Source organism: Zootermopsis nevadensis, unplaced genomic scaffold (genome assembly GCF_977971745.1).
Source record: "Zootermopsis nevadensis isolate Lab colony 2312 unplaced genomic scaffold, Znev_1.0 Znev_ptg000025l, whole genome shotgun sequence".
Taxonomy (NCBI): Eukaryota; Metazoa; Arthropoda; class Insecta; order Blattodea; family Termopsidae; genus Zootermopsis; species Zootermopsis nevadensis.
This window is the reverse complement of record NW_028259157.1, coordinates 7,178,301-7,200,225: the sequence shown is the minus strand read 5'-3', so window position 1 is coordinate 7,200,225 and position 21,925 is coordinate 7,178,301. Positions and strand designations below refer to the sequence as shown.

The 21,925-nt window shown below is 38.5% G+C and overlaps 1 protein-coding gene and 1 long non-coding RNA gene across 5 annotated transcripts in view; one reads left to right on the top strand and one right to left on the bottom strand.

Annotated features, from left to right (window-relative positions):
• The window catches only part of LOC147872633 (uncharacterized), a 421,094-nt gene that overhangs the window by 273,125 nt on the left and 126,044 nt on the right, over positions 1-21,925 (bottom strand). The gene's annotated exons all lie outside the window — the stretch shown is intronic.
• Positions 1-21,925, top strand: part of LOC110831348 (uncharacterized) — a 78,944-nt gene that overhangs the window by 48,892 nt on the left and 8,127 nt on the right. For 3 of the 4 annotated variants that reach the window (XM_022067243.2, XM_022067244.2, XM_022067239.2), the window contains 5 exons: positions 2,198-2,395; positions 4,314-4,448; positions 5,335-5,576; positions 6,479-6,647; positions 20,870-20,970. In XM_022067243.2, the coding sequence (XP_021922935.2) occupies positions 2,198-2,395; positions 4,314-4,448; positions 5,335-5,576; positions 6,479-6,647; positions 20,870-20,970 (845 nt within the window). The remainder of the gene's footprint in view (positions 1-2,197; positions 2,396-4,313; positions 4,449-5,334; positions 5,577-6,478; positions 6,648-20,869; positions 20,971-21,925) is intronic. The other variant, XM_022067240.2, reaches the window with a different exon arrangement.

The window sequence follows — 21,925 nt, the reverse complement described above, 5'->3', positions numbered from 1 at the left end:
GAAATCTAATATTATTTTTATGAATCGGAGATCATAATTCAAATAACATAAACGCAGTCCCAATGAACATCTGCTATTCATAACGTAGTCGATACGGTGCTTGCTGCCTCCATTATCATAGTAGGCCGCTGTCTACCAGATTACATGGTACAACATTCCAGAAGACGGTCATCTTGAATATGCCACCAGCGTTTATAAATTCCATCTTCCTTTCCCGAAGTTCTTTAACACTTGCAGTAGGCGACTTCACTATGCGCTCACCTCGCAGTCATGTGACACCCCTCGAATTGACAGCAAAAATGCCATAATAGGCTGAATTAGGGGATATGGATGACAGTGGTCAGAGTTCAGAGCCCTCCGTGCACTCAGAGTTATATATTGCCTGGGGTTGGCAGATACAGCAAAACCAAAGTACAGAAGGCCAAGGACGATAAACAAGACAGTTGATCAAGTTCTAGTTTTTAACATGATTGCCGGTTACGCTCTGGATAAGGATAGAGTTTAATTATAAACAGCTATAGCCCTGATGACGGAGGCAGTATGACCTCTGAAACGTTGGTTAACATCGACCAGACTACACAGCGCAACAACCCAGAAGACAGAAATCTTCATACTCATCGTCCTGATGATGGAGGCAGTATGACCTCTGAAACGTTGGTTAACATCGACCAGACTACACAGCGGAACAACCCAGAAGACAGAAATCTTCATACTCATCGCTGTGAAAACCTCAAATCTTACATACAGGACATTGGAACTTTCTATTTTGCGAAACACGTTCTTAAGTATTGAAATGGACGTACAAGGTTCAGAACAACAAGGCCACAAAAATTGTTAAGAGATTGAAGCAATAAACGTGTTGGCTAAATGAAGGACGCAGCGGTCACTCAATGAGGTGCTTAGAGACAAATGGGACCCTTTTTCAATGCGCCCAACCGGAATATATCGACAGCTTGACAAACTTCAAACACTTGCTGAGCGATTTAACCTAAGTCGTATAAAAGAGTTATATTTGTACTTAAAACAATAAATCTTTATTTGGGACGGGTGTGATTTGCGGAATGTAGTACCCACACGTGTTTGCTGTAGTTGTACTGTCTGATGTTTGCTTTGAGAAGTCTGGTCGTTAATTTGTAGGTTACGTAAAGTTGTTACGTCATTTATGATGTGACGTACAGTCGAATGTGACGAGGAGGATTCTATGTTCATTGAAATGGAGGTGTGTAAAGGAGGAGGAGTTGCGTTTGGAAGGTACAGAGTGGTACAAAGAAGGTAACTGCTCTTCATTAGCACAGTTGAAAAACGAAATGACACCCAAGGTCGAAGTTTAGAACAAATTAGTTATCCAGAACAACTGCGACAATTACAGCTGTGTCGGTATAGTAGTCGGGGCGAATCTGTGCTTTAGAAGTAAAAGGCAAGGGGTTCAGAGGGATGGAAGGGGTAGCAGCTTTGGACACATGTACTGTCCATTACATAAACACTGTTTCCCAGCTGCAGTACTTTGTGGATCTCTGTCTTACAAACCATAATTCAGTTTGAGTTCTCTTCAGTTCTGTTGCCTTGTAGGGCGACACTCCATATTATTCCAGCAATCGTCTGGAAAGATGAGAGGAATCACGAAAAATTTAATTTAGAAAATCTACTAAAAGATAAAAGGAGAAGATACGGATAGTCAACTTCGGCTGAAACTCGAACCCGTTTTGTCTTAAACAAGAGAGACATGGAACTGTTGCGCGCAGACGCGGATTAATTTCTGGCTCATAATGACTCGTATGTTGTCACTGTGAACTGTGAAACTAATACTTAAAATGGCTTTCATGACTTATTTTAAGGGTTGCAATTTCTAAATTTTGACTGTGAAGTTTGAAGACTGATTTTACATATTTGAGGTTTTCATATCTGCGAGGTTCACGATGATGTTCTGGGTTTTGACGCCGTGTAAAGTCGCAACGTTTCGAAAAAAACATCCCTCTCCATTATCAGGGCTGAAAGTAAGGGGTGATTTGTTGTTTGCTTTCTTGGACGTTTCGTCTGTAGAGCTGATAGAGCTTTGATTAATGCGAGAAGGTGATTATGAATAATAAACGAGTAAGAATTTGGTCATAAATGTAAGAAAATTGACCCCTCCTGCATTTTAGATATGCAAATTAAGGTAAAAAGTTTCTTGATTTATTTTCTTGTGATGATGTTCCAGAAGAGTACACAAAGATAACAACGCCTCGCCAAGACGTGCTGTTCAAGAAGGGCTACTTGGGCCGAAAGCGACCGACTGCAACATCTGCAGCCGAAACCACTGCCAATGTGAATAACAGCAACACGAATCATGATTATTCGGCACCCGATGTTGCAAATGGAAACTTCAATGCCAATGCGACTGCTGAACAGAACGGAGGTGAGTAAAGATCCCTGTTTGTACGGCAGAGTCCTCATTATCCGACCTAAACGGGACCGAAGGACGGTCGGATAATCGAGTCTGGAAATTTCTGTCTCTGTGTGTCGGTACATCAATACTTGGGGGTTTGGTAAGAGGGATAGGAGGTGTCATGTCGTTTTAGTGTCGTGTTATAAGTAGTAGCATATTTTACATTTTTTGCTCACATATAAATAAATATTTCCAAATTCCTGCATGGTACAGTCTGCCTAGAAAAGTTTTTAGTTACTCGGCTGGTAAAGAAAATCCCTTATTTTATGAGATCCAGACGTTGCCACTGTGTTCACAAAGGGCATCGCTTCACCGAATCACGAACGATGAATTGAAGATCATTTTTGATATTTTTGGATGAAATATACGTTTGCGTGGGATAACTGAAATAACCTTCTCAGAAATTCGGGATAACCAGCCTCCAAGCCTGGATTCGAACTCAGTGACCACCCCCGAATGTGAAGTAATGCTGATTATTACTCAGCCATTGCGTCAGGAATTCCAGCAGAACTAGTAACAATATGACATTGCATTTGCAAGAACAGCAGAGGAATTACAGTCAGGTATAGAATCGGCAAACTGCTTGGCGTTCGAGAGACCGTTGCGTGCTGAAAACATCTGTCTCAGGATTCAGATTCGTCGAGTCCACAGCCAAATGCGATTTGAATGAGTAGTATAACTACTATCACGTTCCTACAGTTGTGACGACACCCACATACGAACTTGTTTGCCTCAATCTTCGTAATAATGAGATAAACGGAGCGTTATCTTTCTTCAGGAGCTGATAGTCTCTTAGATCGTCAAGATATTTTCCTACATTTCATGCGATCTCTCGTCACTGAGCCTTTGGATCTAGTCCACGCTCACATATTTCATTCTTTGAAGATCTCGAACTTATCAGTCAGTGAAGCGACTGGCTTCGGGGTGGATAACAGACTTTCATTTCTCGGCAAGGGGAGGCAGTTTCCTCTTTGGCACAACAGCCACCTCGCTCCGATTCGACAATAGCGAGGATTTCTTCCTCCCAGAAATAAGACTGCTGCACCATGAAGCTGATCTCTCAGCTGCGTCCAGTGAAGAGTTTAAAAATTTCTACAACACTTCTTAATGGTGTGATCCTTAGGCACACGGGAAATTTCTACATTTTACCTTTATCTTACCTCCCATCTACGCCTAGGTCTTTCGAAATGCCCTTTCCTTATTAAAATATTTAATGCATTTATTCCAGTAAGAGCGTACACAGAATTATATGTGTAAAAAAAAGATTGATTCTACAAACACCTCAGATTTTTATGATAATTCACTTCGTAAAGTTACATTTCTTTGTCAAATTCCTTCGCATTTTAATCTCGGAAGAATCGCTTCTGACCAAAGATAAGAAACCGCGCATGATTTGCCCTGACCAAAGGATATTCATATCACACCAAAAAATTTAAGAAAAAAAGAGTGAGCGGAAAAGTCGGTCACGAAAACAAACACTTGAGGCCTGACCCAGACGAGATGCTAAAATCGAACCTTTCGAGAAAGAGTGAGTTATGATAACGAGGAACTAATCTCCCGGTTCATTAGGTCACATGGGGCAATGATCCACCAAAAATAAACATCGCACTTGTTTCCTATTATGTTGTCTTCACTCAGCCCCTCGGCAGTTGCTGCTAGCACAGAAATTAAAATGGCTGGATAACGGTAGGACGACCACATTCTCAGGACTTCCAAACGTCCTTTTCTCTGCACACCGAGAGTTTCTTCAGGCTGTACTTCAACCCACATCCGTTTTTGCGTCTACACGACTTTGCGCTGAAGTGCCGTATCGAGTTGTGGCTCACTTCTCCCACAATAATATTCCTCGATCCGCCACTGATCAGATGACTGTCGCTGTTTGTTGCAGAGCCCATGGAGAATGATCACACCACGAACAGCGACATGATGAGCCCATCAGAGGACGACCCTCATTACATGTACCCTGCGAACGGCTACGTGGACCAAACAGGAGGACCTCCTCCTGGCCTCTACTACATAAATGGTGGGTAAATCCTGATGATGGAGGCATTAATCTGCTCCGAAACGTCGGTCAGGCTAGACGGTTGAACATTCCAGAATATAGCAATCTTCATAGATGAAGTTAATTGTGTAACAATTAGTAGATTGCGAAGACGGAAACGAACCTTTGGGTTGCATAAAAGGTTGGAAATTGCTTGGTTTTCCGAGCGATTATCGGTTTTTCAAGGACTCTGCTCCATGGAGTTAGTTTTAATGAACAGAGTTTTATATAATTTAAAAACAGTGGTTGCACAGAGCTGGAATGTTCTACTTAAATTTATTTTATACATTGCGCACCATTTTCACGCACAAAACGACGAGTTCAGTAAGCAATACAAAATTCTTGGAGTCGTGCCCCGTTCTTAGAGTTGATGCATTGCTTGTAATGTCGCTCGATATGCATATTTTCCACAGAAAAAAAACTTCCTGTGCCGAAATTGTTTCAGCATTCGGTGTTATTGTTCTCTTATCGAGGTACACATTGCTAAATGCTCTGCGATCGGCAGAAAATATAGTTTCCGTGTGGTTTAACGGTAAAGAATGGACACATTCTACTCGCGCACGTGTTTTGAGTAGCGGCCTAGCAACTACCGTGACCTCTGAGTTATGTGATAGAGGGGGTTGAGAGTCTATTACTCAAGGTTTGGCATTCTTCTGATTGCATTTGTGGTTGTTTCTGGATTAGGGTTTAAATGGAGCATCATTTGTAGCAGGTAGGAGGGGCTATTGGTATAGCACGAGGCTTGACTTTGCATAGTTTCATATGAAATATTTGGTGCGATTATAATTTTTGAAGACAGACATAGGCCGACCCTCCCCGTCCACGTAACAAGGTTAACAGTGACGCATTAAAAAGGAATTGCTTGCAGGTAGTGGCTATGAGCTCTTTGACCCCTACTCTGGTAACGTGACCGTGGTAGTGGGCCCTGCGCCTCACTTTGGGGGCCCTGGAGGGGGTCCTCCTGTTTTGGCAGCAGTTCCATGCCAGCCCCTGCCACTGCAGCCTCTGGAGTGGTTCAACCCTGCCTTCTTACCTTACGTCACTGCGCCTTGTCACAATGGCCTCGCTTCCGCCAGGGATCGGAGGAAGCGGTACTCCACGGACTCCCAGGTACTCCATATATATGTTCTCTGAGGTTGGGGATCAGAGAAATGGAACGCAATCGAAAGGCCTGGGTAAAAGAAATCTCGTGACATTTCTTTATAATTGAAGCTAGCAATTTGTGGCAATTAATCAGGTTGCAAGTTACAGCAAGTTGATTCCTGATTATCTTGGGGGCGAATTAACCGTGGCGTGTCGTATTTAAACTAAAATTGAAAAAAATGTATCTAGAAAATTTGTTGTAAAAGTTAGAACGTTTAAAAACAAATTAATAAAGACAATAATGACACATTTAACGTATTAGTATAAATCAGGTATTACTGAAATCTGAAGTTTAGTACTTAGAACGTTATTACTCTCCAATAGAATCCTTTCTTAAAAATGGATGGGTATGTATTGTATTAAATTTTGTATAAAACATTTTTTTTGTAAATCTCTAAAAAATTAAATAGTTTTTGTCTGTAAATTAACTTACGTTTTTGTTAAATTCGCTTTTTTTTTAGTTTTTCGGATTATCCGAGAAAATATATTTCCCATTTCAACCCGGATAATCGAGGCCAATTTCAGAAACCGTAGTGAGATTCCATTTGATAAGTCATCAGTAAACTCAGCACTAAAAGGGCCAACATTCTGATGGGCAAGGTTGTTGAAGAGACCTTTAGGTAGACAAAGAAATCACACAAGAGTAATATTAAATCGTAACTACTGGAAACAGATTATTTTTATTTCGTTTCGGTTATGTTCCGTTTGTCAGTGTTTGTAGTAACTACTATTAATATTCGGTTTTCATAATTGCAGTTAATTAACTACAGTCCGCTTCTTCGTAAAAAAAAGGCGCACGTTTCTTAAAGAGGAACTGATGATATCCTATGCTGAAGAAACCTTTTCTTATATTGTGATTTCCCTGGCAGAACTGCAGCCCGCAGAGCTCCGAGTCTACCGAAGCACCGGGTAGCCCGCAGGAGTGCGATATGGAAGCGACACAGGCCAGTGAGCCACCGGGACCTGCAATATACACGCAGGCCCCAACGTACGTCTATCCGGGTTACATGTTCGGACCTCCCATGTATAACGTTAACGGTAAGTAGAACTCACTTTGCCCGTTACTAGTGTTTTCAGACGAAGAACTTTAAAGGCTTTGTAGGCACTCTTTGGAAAACTGTTACGGGGTTGCGCTATAACGCCATATTATTTTGAACAACCAGGAAACCTTGTGTTTCCTTCCTTCTTTGTTGCCTTTAAAGCCTAAGCCCTTTGGCTTACCAAGGAAGCAGACAGGAAGCAGTCTCATCGCCAAGGCAGTTCTGGCGAAATGTCAACATGGTGATGACGATCGATGTCATTAGCGTGGCATGGTTAGAAATTACGGGGCAATGCGTGAATGAAGTGTGGTTTGAGGTGTATAACGTCTCCAGGAGCTTCGCTGTAGCTGGTGATGTCGCCCAGCTTCGAAGAAAACCACGAGGAAAATGTGATGTCCGTCAGAAAACCCTAGAGAAAAAGACCTTGGATCTTGGTTTCCTGTACGGAGCTCAAATGAGATTAATAATGTCTCTGTTGCGTTTGTTATTACTGTGGGATAAGAGTGGTAGAAGTCCACAGATTTTTTAAGCCGTAGTTATCAACGAGACAACCTGGCCCGTGGTGTGACGTGAAGAACACTTTTGGAATTTTGATGTACTCTGAAGAGTGCTCTTTTCAAATCATGTTAAATTATAGGCCTCAATGCCAGATCTCTTTTGACCAATTCTTACAAAAAACAAACAAACTCGAAGGGTTTCCGCTGCTATTGATTTAGACTCGCCGTAGGAAAAAGTTGTTTACAAAGAAACGTGATTTGACTGTGTTTTGAAACACGGCTGTGAAAACGCCGTTGTTGGTCTTCCGGTTTCGGAGAAACGTGCTGTCTCCATCTTCAGGACCAACATCCACGTGGTTTTATCTGTTCATTCCTCTCTCTTAGATTTGAAAGACGTGGAAAAGAATAAAAGGTTCAAATAATTCCTCCAGAATACGATCTCTCGCATTTCTTTAATTTCCTGGGCACTGACTTATGCTTCTCACGTGGGTCTAGTTTTCAGACCTAATTTCATCCGGAAGTATTTTAGAGAACGTGCAAATTAAGACTTGAGAATTGTTGCTTAGTTACGCTTGATTATTATTAATTATAGGGAACTCAGCACCTGCGTCTTCTCCGTTACGCGTATCTCTGACCGTAGCTAGTGTGTCAAAGATTATGTCGCCGTCCGTCCACCTGTTCCAGTCCAGGAAATGCTGCATTGATTTTGATGAAATTTTGTTTGTGGCTCAGAGTTCGTTCCCAGCGTTATGCACTCAAGATGTATGAAGTGAGCCCTGAGGTTTTCTTACTGCGAGGGGTTGTTAAACCCCAAGCTGGAGGACCACCCATCATCAGCTGTCCTCAGGTCTGCAGGCCTTTTAATAACACAACACTAAAGCCAGTGAAAGTAATGAATCATCCACGCATTGCGACCAAGATTCGCAGCTTGGGAAGCATTTGTCTTTCAGCAGGCGGACAAACCCCAAGCTACTATAATCATTCTTCATTTTAGTTCGACGTGTTTTTGTGGTGTCATTAGCATTGAGGTTTGTAACGTGTTTTATTTTTGTCAAACAGTTTCCAACAGTTGTGCGTATTAATAGCACTTTTTCGTATTTTTTCTAAGATGTCCTCGTGATAGTCTAGGCGTGGACGAAGTTAGACGTTTCGCAGTTGGAGTCCTGCGCACGAGGAATAGACAAGCCTTACCGCGTCTCAACATTCGTGACTGTTAGAATGCCAGGGAAGTAGGCGAATGTGTATGACACGTGATATTGTCACCCGGATATTTGCCAGAGGTGATTGATTGGTTTTTAGGTTATTGAACTCTTTCCGTGATGACTCTTAATGTAAAGAAACCTATTAGAAAGATATATTTCAGTACCATTGTGTGTAATTTCTGTTTTTGACAAATCCCGAACAGTTAAACTGCAACTGTTGAAATATGGGGCTTCTTTATCTTTGTTTCTTTTCCGATCTTCTCAAAAGCCAATTTAATGCAGACTACCTCCCAACTGAATATGCCTCGAACACACACTTATTCCTTTCCTTTTTGCGCTTTCAGAACAACGCTGTTGTATTTTGTATCCATGTGTTCCTCGAATCTGTCAGGAAGCGTGATTTAAGTTTCGTTAGTTACCTTTTTTATATCCTACAAAAACATTTTGTGGTTACGTTCACTTCCAGGTTATTTGTTACTGGCTTACATCTGTGCCCAGCCATTTTCAGTAAATAGTTTGCAGTAATACGTAATAAACGGACAAACGCTCTGCGTACGTAATGTAATATTATCTCAAAAGGTAGCTGCATGCACCATCTAGTGAGAGAGGAGGAAACTATGTTCTCAGAGTAAGTTCTGGTAATATCCGATAAACTCATCTTAGAATTCGGCGTTCTGATGATAATGTAATGATTTAAACGAGCAGCGTTACTTAACGCAAGAATTAACGTTATGATTTGGGATTAGCAGTATAAGGAGGACACAAATAGGAGCAGGAATTAGGTTCTTTAATTTGTTCAGAAAAAGTTTTTTTTTTTTACAGAGCTCTGACCGAGAAATTTCACGGTTCCACGTTTAATGACGCTAGAATACGTTTACTTGCAGGAAGAAAAGGACTATTAAATATGAAGTTAAAGAAACCTATCTGTTGTAACGCCATTAAAAATTGGCGCAAATCATAAAAGCGAAATATTAGTAACCAGTTTTTTTTTAGAGCTCTGTAAGAAAGACAGTGAAATGAGATTTGTATTGACTTTTATCCTTCGTACTGAACACTTCAAAAAGATATATGAAATCTAAAACTTCTTGACGATGGTGAAAAGTCATTTGAATAAAAATTGATGGTGTGGTGATGTCTTTTAATTCCGGGACTTTCACTTTTTTACTTTGTCCGGAGATAGGGATTAGCTCTATCTAGTGGGCCCAACTGTGTAGGAACCTATCTCCGAAACGTCGTTTTACGTTTTATATTTTATATTTTACTAGACGATGGATAATATCGAAGGAAATTTTTATTCAAATGACTTCAAAAATATCTTTGCCAAATCTTGTTTCGCGTTGTTCCAGAACAGTTGAACACAATAAGGAATTGTAGTCCGTATCTGTAAGTTGTCTAAGATTAACTAATTGGACAAGAAGAAAAGACACGTTTAGAAATGGGCTAATTATGTCGTTCACTTGTCTTTACCCGTTCGTGATTTCCCTGTAATCGGCGACACGACCTGTCGTGACTAACCGGTGTGCTGTCCAGCCTTAAGTATGTTGGTCTATACATTCATTACCTGTTTAGACGTAGGGACAACTGAAACTTAACCGTTATCAGATACAAGAACGTGAAAAGAGGTTAGGTTACAATAATTAACTGTAATGACCGGAATATAATTAAAATACGTGTCAGGGAACTGACTTATTAGTAATTTACGAAATATGCATTTGAATGCAGATGATATTCTGTGCTCGTTACAGTGCATGTGATGGTTCAAAGACTTTTTGGAGACAGCACACGCACCATTGTTTCCTAACAATGTACCACATCTGACTTCTGAATAGCGTAAATTGCGTTCTGTTAGTCTTTGTCTCGTCACGAGTGTCGGCAGAGCCGTCACGAAAATGTTATATCACCTGTTCCACTAATTGTTTAACAGTTCGCATAAATGTTGCAAGAAACGAGGGAGGTTTCCGTGCTATCGTGTGTGAGAATATCTCTGGATATTAGAGGCGGAGCGTTCATGTTAACCGAATTAGCCCGGCTAACAGTTTTAAAAACGAAAAATAGTATTTTTATTACTTTCGTGATCCAGTGGCCCTCCATGCCGTGGAACACAACAGAACCGATCTGATAAAATATATCGTTAGCCAGCTCCAATCAGCTAGGCGTAGTTAGCCAATTAGTTGAGGCTTACGCTTGGGTATAAAAAAAGTGTTGTAATAGCTCGTTCAGTTTGAAAGCTCATAATCTTTTTAGTCTATTAAAATACCACGAGTTTTATGGAACCAGAATGTTTGCTACCGTGTTAACAAGAGCCCACCTCTGCTCCAGATGAACCCCGCCCACAGATTCACGCCCATCTGTAACATTATCCTTCCATCTTATCTTGGTCTCGGAAAGTGGCTTCTTATCCGTCATATTTTCTGAGTGTAATGTTGTGTTCATTTATAATCACAAATAAACGAAGTAAATTAACAAATTGATTAATACAAATATAATTATTGACAACTGTTTTAGGGTTCCGAATACGCGTGTTTGCAGTTTTCATCTACAGCGCTTGTTCTTAAAAGTGAGAATAGGTCAGACGAATTAATTATACTTTAATAGAATATTTTCAAAGTATGTTCAGCCATTGAGTGTTGTATAAAGCTGAATAACCATTTTTATTAAAATACACTTAACTGGATATTATTATCAACGTAACTTAATAAAAAATCAGAGAATTTTAGACCACTCTTCGTCAAATCATACCAAATCCGAACGTTCTTTGTAAACTCTGCAGCAAAAGCGTGAAATGTTGATATTGTCAGAGGCTGTGTAATGTATAACTGTTGTAAAATGTAACCTTGTTGTAATCGTACACGACACTTTTCGACTTCGTGTTATAAATCCTACAATTTAGTTTTGTCCATCTCTCCTTATTTCTGGCATTGGTCTGTTTCTTTTCGAATCGGTGGTGCTTGTGGGAAGTTGTCCTCTACACCAGTGGTATTCAACCTGAAGTACGCGTACCCCCGGGGGTACGCGAATACATCTTAGGGGATACGTGAAATTTAAAAGAAAAATATTTTTTATAATAAACACTGAATAATCAGTAATGTAATTTATTTAATTTATTTTAGGTGTAGATTATATACTATGTATAACTTGAATTATACACCAACAACTTTGGGGGTACAAAGTTGAATAGAAATTATATCTGGGGGCACGCGAACAAAAGAGGTTGAATACCACTGATCTACACAACGTTATGGCTGGTGAAGACTGCGGTGTCGTGTAGTGCAGTGCGTTACACCGGTGGTACGTGTGCCACACTTTGGGAAACACTGGTTCACCTAAGGGCCAGCCCTTCTGTCATGTGGAACATGGTCTTGAAACGATGTTTGCATGTACGCGTAGTTGTGAACGTCACCGTGTAGTAAACATTACTCTTGCGTCATGTTAATGAGGTACCCTCTGGGAGTTTGCCTCAGAAGCTTCTAATTGTTTTCCTCATCTCATACGGAGGAGGAACGTCTTTATAATGCCCTGATGTGGCATCTCGCTTTCTAAAGCCACACTCGTATTTTGTCGACTTCGCATCACCAATGTAGATGATAAGACTCGTTAAATAACTTCTCACTAATTATTTACGTTACAGGCCAATGTTAAACCACTATCACTTCAAAATATACCCTCACTCCAATGAATTTGGAAGTAAACATCATCAGAAGTTACACAACAACAGTAATTAAGTTTTAGTTTATAAGATTATAATTTTAACTTTTAACTTTACACCTGAAGATGGTTCAATGTAACCGAAACATGTAGTAAAAAGTTGTACCAAATATGTAAATGATATTTTAATATCTTATATATAATTTTATTTATATACAATTGTGATTAGACGGAAAAAAACACGAATAATTAAATGTTAATTCGCAATATGACGCAATTATATCAACTTATAGTCTAGTTTAACAAAGTAGGTGTTCGTCAATGTTATATTTAATAGAAATTGTACAAGACGTAAATGATAACTTATACTTTGTGCAATACGTTCACTGATAAGGTTTAACGTAACTGTCATTTCCCGGTTCTTAGTAGGAACTGCTTTAAGGCAGTAAACCATTTTATATTTTGCTGTAGCCCTGAGCGGTTAGTCATGCAGTTCCAGCCGGGAGCAGGGAAGTGACAGTTACGTTCAACTCTATCAGTGAATCTATTATGTGCGTAATCCTACATTGCGTTAAAAACCGTGTCTCTTTGCTTGCCTATACACCTATCTGTTTCCATGTATCATCTCCGACACTACCCTACGAATATGTATTAAATTAGGTATCTGGGATCAGTACTAAGATGTATCGGGAAAATTTAGTGTTCGTGTTCTCTTGGCAGCTGGGACAGAAGTAGTTCCTTCCGGCAGTCAGTGAACAGCGTGTTCCTCCGAGATGAAATCAAGATGCAATTTACATTCACGAGCTATTTAAAATTCTAAAATTAACTTTACAGTTTGTTCGTAGCCATGTTGTTTTCAGAGAGATACTGTCGGTCATAATAGATACATAAACACGTTCTAACGTCGCTTATAAAATAAATTATATTTATAATACAAATAGTGTTGTAATACGACGAACTAAATACTACGTCCTTGTTAACATGTCGACAGATGGTATTGATAATTGTGTAAGTCCTGACTTGGATAAGTACACACCGTGCGTTATCTTCTTGCCTGATAAATGTTTATGAATTACAACACCCACAGTGATCAATAAATCAGTAGGGGAACGATAGCTTGAAGTTGTATCAGCGTCTTTAAAAACATTTGTGCTTCAACGTATTTTCGTAACGTTTATGTAAAGATGTTTTAAGAGTAAATTTCTGGCCACTTTCCAAGGCTATGTCCACGAAACAAGAAGTTCTTAAAATTACCATTACATAGGTCATATTATGAAGTTGGAATATTCCGAGACCGTTTAAAAAAACAACCTACAGACGCATCTTGGGAGTTGGTGATGCTTCATATTTGAGTAGCAGTCGCGTCGTACGCAAGTTGAGTATTAAAGAGCTTTCACGCGAAGTACAGAAGTTCAGACATTGAATGGGATGTCCTCGTGATATTTAGAGCACCGGGTTTCCATTCGACATTAAGAATTAATATAAATGTAATTAAATTTCTTTGTACTGCATGTGACTTGTAATCAGGAGGCATTTCAGGTTCTCATGGAGACGCGTATGTAGACTGTCTTCTGGGTTAGACGCGCAACATCACAGAAGTCAAGTCATCTTTAGGGGCGCATGATTTTAGCTCTTGCAAGGTCATTTACCACAGATACTAAGGTCTATTTACATTGTATGTAGTCGCCGTTGTTGATTCTGCCCTTATTTAACAATGCTGTTTTAGTCACAAATATTATATTGAGCCATATGAGATGGATTATAAGTAGTAAATACCAATACGTAAGAACTTGGAAAGGAAAGTTCATGACCCGTATAAAGGCGGTGTTTTGTCAATAATCTGGACGAAAATCCTAACCTCAGCATAATCGATAATCGAGCAGAGATTTTAACCCACTACAGAAATTTCTTATTTGTCACTTAATGGTATAATAACAGAACCATTACAAATCCCTTTTGGATGTAACCTCCGCAGTTGATACAACTCCGATGAATGATCCAGAATCGACCTCAGAATCAATAAGTTTGTTGTCTGTGTTCAAAAAGACAAATTTAAAGGTGGCACTCCGAAGAAAATACAGCTAACTTATATTTTATTTGTTAAAATACTGAAAACCTCTAAAACTTTACAGCCTTGGATTGTGGTTGCTTGGGAATTGTACGTAAAATTCTCCTTTGTGTACGGAAAAGTTATGAAACATTTCTGGCTCATAACTGCCTTTATTAAGAACGGTGAAGGTTTTGCTAATGGCTGCACTCATTAAAGCACCATTAATTAATATGTTCAATTTAAATCCCACTGTTCAGTAGCGTATTAACCATTAGACACACTGCTTTTTAAAATAAAGGAAAGCTGGACCGCTATACGCCATGTAGGCGATTGGGGGGGGGGGGGGTCATATAGCTCCTACTCATCTTTAACCTCGGCCCTAAATAGGGGCGAGTTTTCAGCGTCACTCCCCGGCCGCTTTATACCTTCGGGAAAGGACCCCGGTACCCATTGGACAGGAGGCAGGGTGGACCCCAGAGCCGGTCTGGACGCAGAGGCCCCTGTCGGGGATTGAACCTCGGTCGTCCAGTCTGTAGACAGTTTTATTTCGAAAAGAAATCCCATTGTGATATTAGGAACGACTAGAACTAAACTTGATACGTCAGTTACCAGTGAATTTTAATAATAATGATTTATTATATGAAAATATAAAATCACGGAAGCTGCTTCAGACTGTGGTAAATATCATGGCTTAGAAAAATAAATAAATGTGCTTATAATACAAGAAATATTTTAAAATCTGCCTAAGTTCAAGCACTTTGGAACGATAACAAGCGACAGTGATATTAATAATTAAAAATGTAATCAGAATAAATACTAGAAATAGGTTATAACATTTATTCATAAATACACTCCGTGGGAAAAATACAATAGAGTTGTGAATGCTAAAGCAGGATCTGTACCTGCAAATCTTAATAGCAATGTTTTACTTCATCAGTCCGAAGGGGACGAACGTCTGGTTTTATTTGACTGTCTGCAAGTGAAACTACGTGATGTTGTTCTTAAACGACTGTATTCAATTGCCAGCATATTTGGAGACGTAACGTGCATCAATATTTTCAATACTAGTAGTAGACATTTGTAAGCTCTGTGGGTGTTGCGTCACAGTGCTGCATCACGGCTGAAGACAAAATTAAAAACACACTCACAGGAAGATTCTGGTTGGGCCACCGCACAGTCGCTGAGGGGAATCTTTGCAGGATAATTTGTGAGCACAACACACGTCACTTGATTGTTGGTGGTAGAACTTTGTGAAGTTTAAAGAACACAGTTTTAACAGTGACAGGAATTTAGTTTGTGCCTGTGAAACTTGTTTGTCTTTGGTGGACCGAACAGGTAAGTTGACAGTCGTAAATAAATGTATTAAGCTTCGCTATTGACAAAATTATGTATTCAAAATGTCCTAGCATCCATTTGTATATATTGTCTTTTAGTGTGTAAAATGTATGTCACCTTCAAAACTCGGTTACGTGGATGGCATTAAGGCGCATTGGTTTGGAGATATTTTATATGTTATTTCTTAATTAGTATATTAAAGAGGATTGCAAATTATATAAAACTTGATATCAGTACAGATACCAAATAACTAAACCTATGTCGTATTGTGTTATATGATATTGTGAACATAGACGAGTCATAGAATGTTTGAATGAATATTAGCTCATGTGAGATGAAGGTGGACTTAGTACGACATAGACGATTTCGGTTTCTTTGGCATAAGTTATACAGCAAGAGTTCAAACACGGCAATACTTCCAGACGGACGTAACACCTCCACAACTTCATTTCTGGATGATACAAAAACAACAACAAAACATTCACCCACACAAAATCATGTTAAGCACGACGTACATATACAGAACAACTTCGAATACGATATTAAAAAAATACAATAAAATCTGGAAGAAAACATCATTTGAAATCTGATAAACATTTGACTAAAAGTTGCATTTAAGAAATTATATTTAAGTTTATATAATTTTATACACCTGAAGATAGTTCTTTTAGAACTGAAACATGTCGTGTAAAAAGTGATGATCTAATGTAAATCGAACATTTCGATGAGAACATCATTTAATATATTTTAAATGTTAATTATAGTAATATTTTAATATTTAATAGAATTTTATTGTGATTAGACTGACCAGATTTAAACAAATATATATTTATCACAATATGACGCAACTTTATCATCTCATCATCTTATACAGCAACATGAAATTAATATAAAAAATAATGTCTAATGACAGCGTGTTGGTCCAGCTAACAATTTGAAAACCGAAAGAAAAAAAACAGTTTTATGTCTCACTTTCGTGGTTCAGTGGTACTCCACGTACTGGAACGCAGCAGAATCGATCAAATAAAATTCGTTGTTAGCCAGCCAGTCGAGGCTTACGCTGTACTGGAACGAAAATTGTTTGTGTTGAACAAGACAACTTATTACAAGTCGAATTGAAAGCACAGCATTTATAAAATGTATTTTTGAGTAAATTAAATTCGAAAACTTCTCCCGCCAAACGCAGACCCCGCCAGGCCCCACCACAGGCGCCCTTTATAGCCTCATTTGCGTTCCTTGATATCGTAGTAGCCACCAGGGCACTGAGTGTCGCGGAATTTATCTCGAGAGACTGCGAGAAACCACCCCAGTTGGGGTAGACATTATCTGGGCCTAGATTCGGATCCCGGACTTGCAGAAAATTAATAAGAAGTGCGGCCTTCATCATCAGGGCGATGTGATGAAGGCAGCAGATACCTCTGAAATGTCGGTAAACGTTTACCAGACCACACGGTGCAACAACCCGAAAGACAGACATATTCAGTTTTTCTTTGGCCGTGTTTCATGAACTTTAAAATATATTTTGACATAGACACAGTGTTTATCTCTGCTACCATATCTGGGGCGTACGCCATTTTCTTTCTAGGGGAGTATGGTGAACATAGTGTGAGGCTTGGTTACCAACAAGTAGTACCGATATCTAGAAAAATGGGTTTATTCTAACTAGGCTTGGTTTCCGGCAGGGCTGTGAAGTCGGAGTCGGAAGAAATTTTAGTTGGACAAAGCAACCGATTTCTGCAACAACCATTAGACGTATATTTAAATATAGGTTATGAGTCTAAAAAGTTTGCTGATGATTCATGTGGTGGTGATGAAATCTCTAATGTTGCCATTTACCATTATAATAGGTTTACCATTATTAATACATATTGAGCTTTTATGATGGAGTTGGGGTCGGAGATTTTAGTACCGACTCCGGTTGTTGAAAAAGATTGCATTGTTTGGAGAAGTGTTAACCTGAAAAAGATTTTAACCTCATTTTGAAGACACGCGATTTTTGACTTTCAAATGTGATCATGAATCTTTGCAAGTAACAACGCAGCATTTCGTTATTAAGCTATTTTGGTGCACGATGCAGTTTGTGTAATTTGGCACATCAAGCAATAGACTGGATCTATATATACTTAAGTCATGGCGACCCAATTGAAACTGCGGAGTAAATGATGTTTTATCTTGAGATTAACTTTGTGCTTTAAGGTATGGTCAGTGAAGGTGGAGCCAATCACGAGGCTCTGAACGTAATTGTTTAGCAATTATACAATATTTGGTAAGGCATTTTAGTTATTATAATTTTAACGACTTGGATAATCCCTTTGTAATACACGGAATATGAATATAACACCCAAATAACATTGTTGTTAACTCTGAGAAGTACGGCATTGTTAATGAATGTAACCGGCCAACAATAATAGAAGACTGATATGACCCAACAGTACTGCCTACCGTCAACAATAGTATTCTATATGGCCTTATAATCCTGGGGTCTCGGGTTCGATTCCCGGCGGTGCCCGAATTTATAACTTGTGTTGGGCAAGGCCGTGGTCTAGGCAACAAGGAGTTTTCCCCCGGGGGCTTCCCCGGTTTCTCCGTGGCATCCCAACAATTACTCCATTCACACACAGAAGAAGGCAATGGCAAACCACTTCTGGATCATCCGCCAAGAACGTATATGAACAGGTCCCAGTCCGAGAAAAGGATGGAAGAATCCTGTTCATATGGACCTGTCGTCAGACAGAAAACTAAATAAATAAATAAATAGGCATTTAAAAATTGTCTTTAGTTGCCTCAGACTTTTACAGAAAACGATGTAAATTTCTTCTTCATTGTTATCGGTCTTAGATAAAAGTATAAATGTAAGACAAAATATAAGGAGAAAAGGCAATTGTGATACATAAAAGTTGTATTTGGTGCGAAATGTATGTGGATCTTTAGAAGGCTATAACTATCAAATACAATTCGATGTTGGTATTCTGAATCATTACGAAGTGTGGGCTTTAAGGTGGGTACAAACGTTTCGGAGGAACATACTGCCTCCATCTGCACCCTTTAAGGTAACGTTATTCAATGTTCTGTAGAGACTAAGTATACCACGATATGCCTCAATTAGGGTAACTAGTTAACCGACTGAGATTCGAACCGGGTACCTTCTGAATACATTGATCAAGAAATTACTGTAAAACCAAAGTGGTTGTTTGGGTTTCTATAGGCAGTTGATGTGATGTGTATCATGGACCAAAAATAAAGTTTGCGGAGTGCAGTCCCTTCCCTCCCCAGAGTGCACTGACTTTATCTGCAGTTGACTTGAAGACTATTTCTATATGTAGAGAGGTAATGTATAGGCTATGTACGTCAACCCCAGTACCCTTTCAGATTTTTGGCACACTCGTGATGAGGTGTAACTATGCAACTGTGTTTATTCTATTTAAATCTAAACTAATTTTCTTTTTCAGTGACCAGAGGCATAATGAGTCATATGACATTCACACGGAAGAATTAAGAAATAAAATATCTTTTTTGAAAATAATACTGCTACATATTATTAATGTTAATTATTGCATCTAGTTCTTAATTAAAGAGAATAGATATTGTATGTTATTAGTAAAGTTTTGTTCCAGGCCACCCTAAATCATTTTTACGCGCTGAATGTTGATAGTGTGCTCCAGTGACTAATGACAAAAATGTTTTATCACTTGGCCGCATTTTATCGTAATTAAAAATAATTTTTATTTTTAATGAATATACTTATTTTTTTTAGGTTTAATTTTAAAATTATTTGAAACATTATATCTAACATTACAGTAACTAAAATAATTCTACTGAGCATATTTAGGAGATCCCAGACTCGTGGTTGTCCCTGTCCACGTAAATTCGTGCATAGCAAATAACATGCAGGTTTACCAACATTATAAATTTGCACAGTGGCACTTGTCTTCACGTATTATTGATAAGCTATCTTATTTTCTTTTTCACGCATCATGTGCATCCATGCTGAAAATAAATGTTGTCAGCTTCTTAAATTCTTGAAAATGACAAGTCTTCTGGGTTATTGTGCCTTGTAGTCTGGGCCCTGATGACTGAGGTAGCAAGCACCTCTGAAACATCCGTTAACTACTACCAGACAGTCACATTAGTATTCACCACTGAGAGAACCTGAAATCTCATTCTTAAATTTTTGATGACAAAGTAATTTCCATTTTATCCACGTAATTTTCTTATTAATAAGCCTACTATATAATTTTTTATATATATAAGAATGTACATACTTCTGTACGCAGTTTTTATACAGCAGCTTTTCTCGTGTTTTGTTTTTCATAATACCAACACATGAGAAAACTTTGTATTTGCAACAACAATAATTTATATTTCAGATTTTCAAAGAACTTCAGGTTTATACATTTTTCTAAATCTGTCCTAACCCCTCTTAATTTTAGTTGATGTTTCCTTCGTATTAGAGCATTAACGCAGATTGTGTTGTCAAAGATCTATCAGCCTCATGTTTCAATCCAAGTGTGTCGTGTTGTTTTCATTTGGAACTTGAATAAAATGTCAAATGGTCTTTGACTTTAATCCTGTTGTTTCTGGCACGTGTATTTCTGGCTCACTTGATGGGGAGTAACAATAGAATGACAGCCGGTAATGTCACCTTCTGGCAACAATACCAGATGTGGAATATAAAAAGAAAATTTAATCCTTGCTGCCAAGTTCAATGCACCAGCTGCATTTTCAGAGAAAATGGATTCCGTTTAATAATAGCTACACTTCTCAAAATTTTACTATAAAGGTAAAACGCTTTTGAAAAGCATTTTCCTTTCTAAATTTTCTTTCATGGATGTTATATAAAAACACTCCTTTGACATTTGTCCTTTGCTGTAAGCATTAATAATGTAATTGTATATTTCTTACCTTAATTGCTAATGTTGTTTTTTGCTAGTACTGATAACTTTTTAACTATTCAATATCACTTTCATCCTCAAAAGAGCTAGGTATTAATGGTTAGTGACCTATGTAAATAACTGAAGTAAATTTTCTGTATTTTAAAAATACTGCGCAAATATCCAAGTTATTTATCATTCTCATTTTTGTTCTTGCTATTTGTTTCGAGCTCATTAATGTGTCTTTAAAATATTTCTTTAATTTTTCATTCCTGAAAATTCTGAGTTTTATATCTTAAATTTTTTTAGATTGTCTTTTTCATTTGGCTGTCGTTCAGGGAATCTGTCCAAGTTTTAGGCTTTGTGTAACATCTCGTAACATGCTAGCGTATTAGAATGAGAGATTGTTAGCTCATACCCATCTCCTGAGCTAGAAGACCTCCTATTGCAAGCTGTCCATAACTGCTTATTCAGTATATTTGCAATTACTGTCCACATTTGGAAGTCGTCATCTCTATCTGCAACCTGAGGACACGCTGTGCCATGTTAACAAGGTCTCACTTAACCTCATCTGTATTTTATTTATCCTCAGTAACATAAAGATTTAAATTTTGTTTCAGGAGTAACACTGCAAGGAGCACCAACACAGCCTCCAGTTTGTGACATTACTGGGTCCAACAAACGACGCAAGAAGAAGAAGAGGAGGAGGAGACAAAGAGGAGTGTGTATACCAAATGTTAAAGCACAGTTCTTAACCCTTTGAAGCTCAGTGAAACACCTGCTTCAGCAGTCAGTAACTGTGCATTTTGTATTTATGGGCCTTGTATTATTCTCGGCCGGTCGCAGTGGCCACGCAGTCTGAGGGCATGGACCTCGTGCGCCTGGCCGCTGCGACCGTGGGTTCGAGTCACACTCAAGGCATGGATATTTGTCAGTGTCTCTCTGTGTTTGTATAGGTAGAGGCCTTGTGTCGGGCTGATCACTCACCAAGGAGTCCTACCTTTGCCCAAACAGATCACTTAAATGAATAAATAAACCTCGACACCTACGAGTAAAAGAGGATATAGAGAAAGAAGTATTATTCTCAGAACAGAATTAACAAATTGATCTTTGTGATGGTGAGGAGTTATGTTTTCTCTGAGGTACAGGCTGAATACTTAAATGTTCTTTAGGTGAGCTTTAGTTTCAAAGGGTTCGAATAACTTTGACAGTATAGTGGGAAAACTAATTAGTCACAATATATATGGCAGAGAGTTGCTTCTGACGAATGTTTTGACTGAGTAGTTAATTAAATGGGTTGCCAACACAAGATTCGCTGCATCTAAAGATGGACAGATTGGGCTTTCAGATGGCAATTTTGCTGTCATATTAATTTTTTATTTGTGGTAAACTAATTAATTCAATAATTTTTAAACAAAATCCATCCTTATATTTACTGGAGATCACTGATAATCATCCAATCAACCAAAAGTATAAAATTAAAGGAATATGTTGACTTTTGTAGAAGTTAGTAATAAAAGAATTTTTAACTGTATACAAAAATGAAAATTCATTAATTTTTCTTTTATTATCAGATAATTATTCCATTAATATCAATTTGTTAATGATGTTTAAGAAAATAATCCCTGTTTACACCGAGAATTATGTAAGACCCATAAATACAAAATGGACGTTTA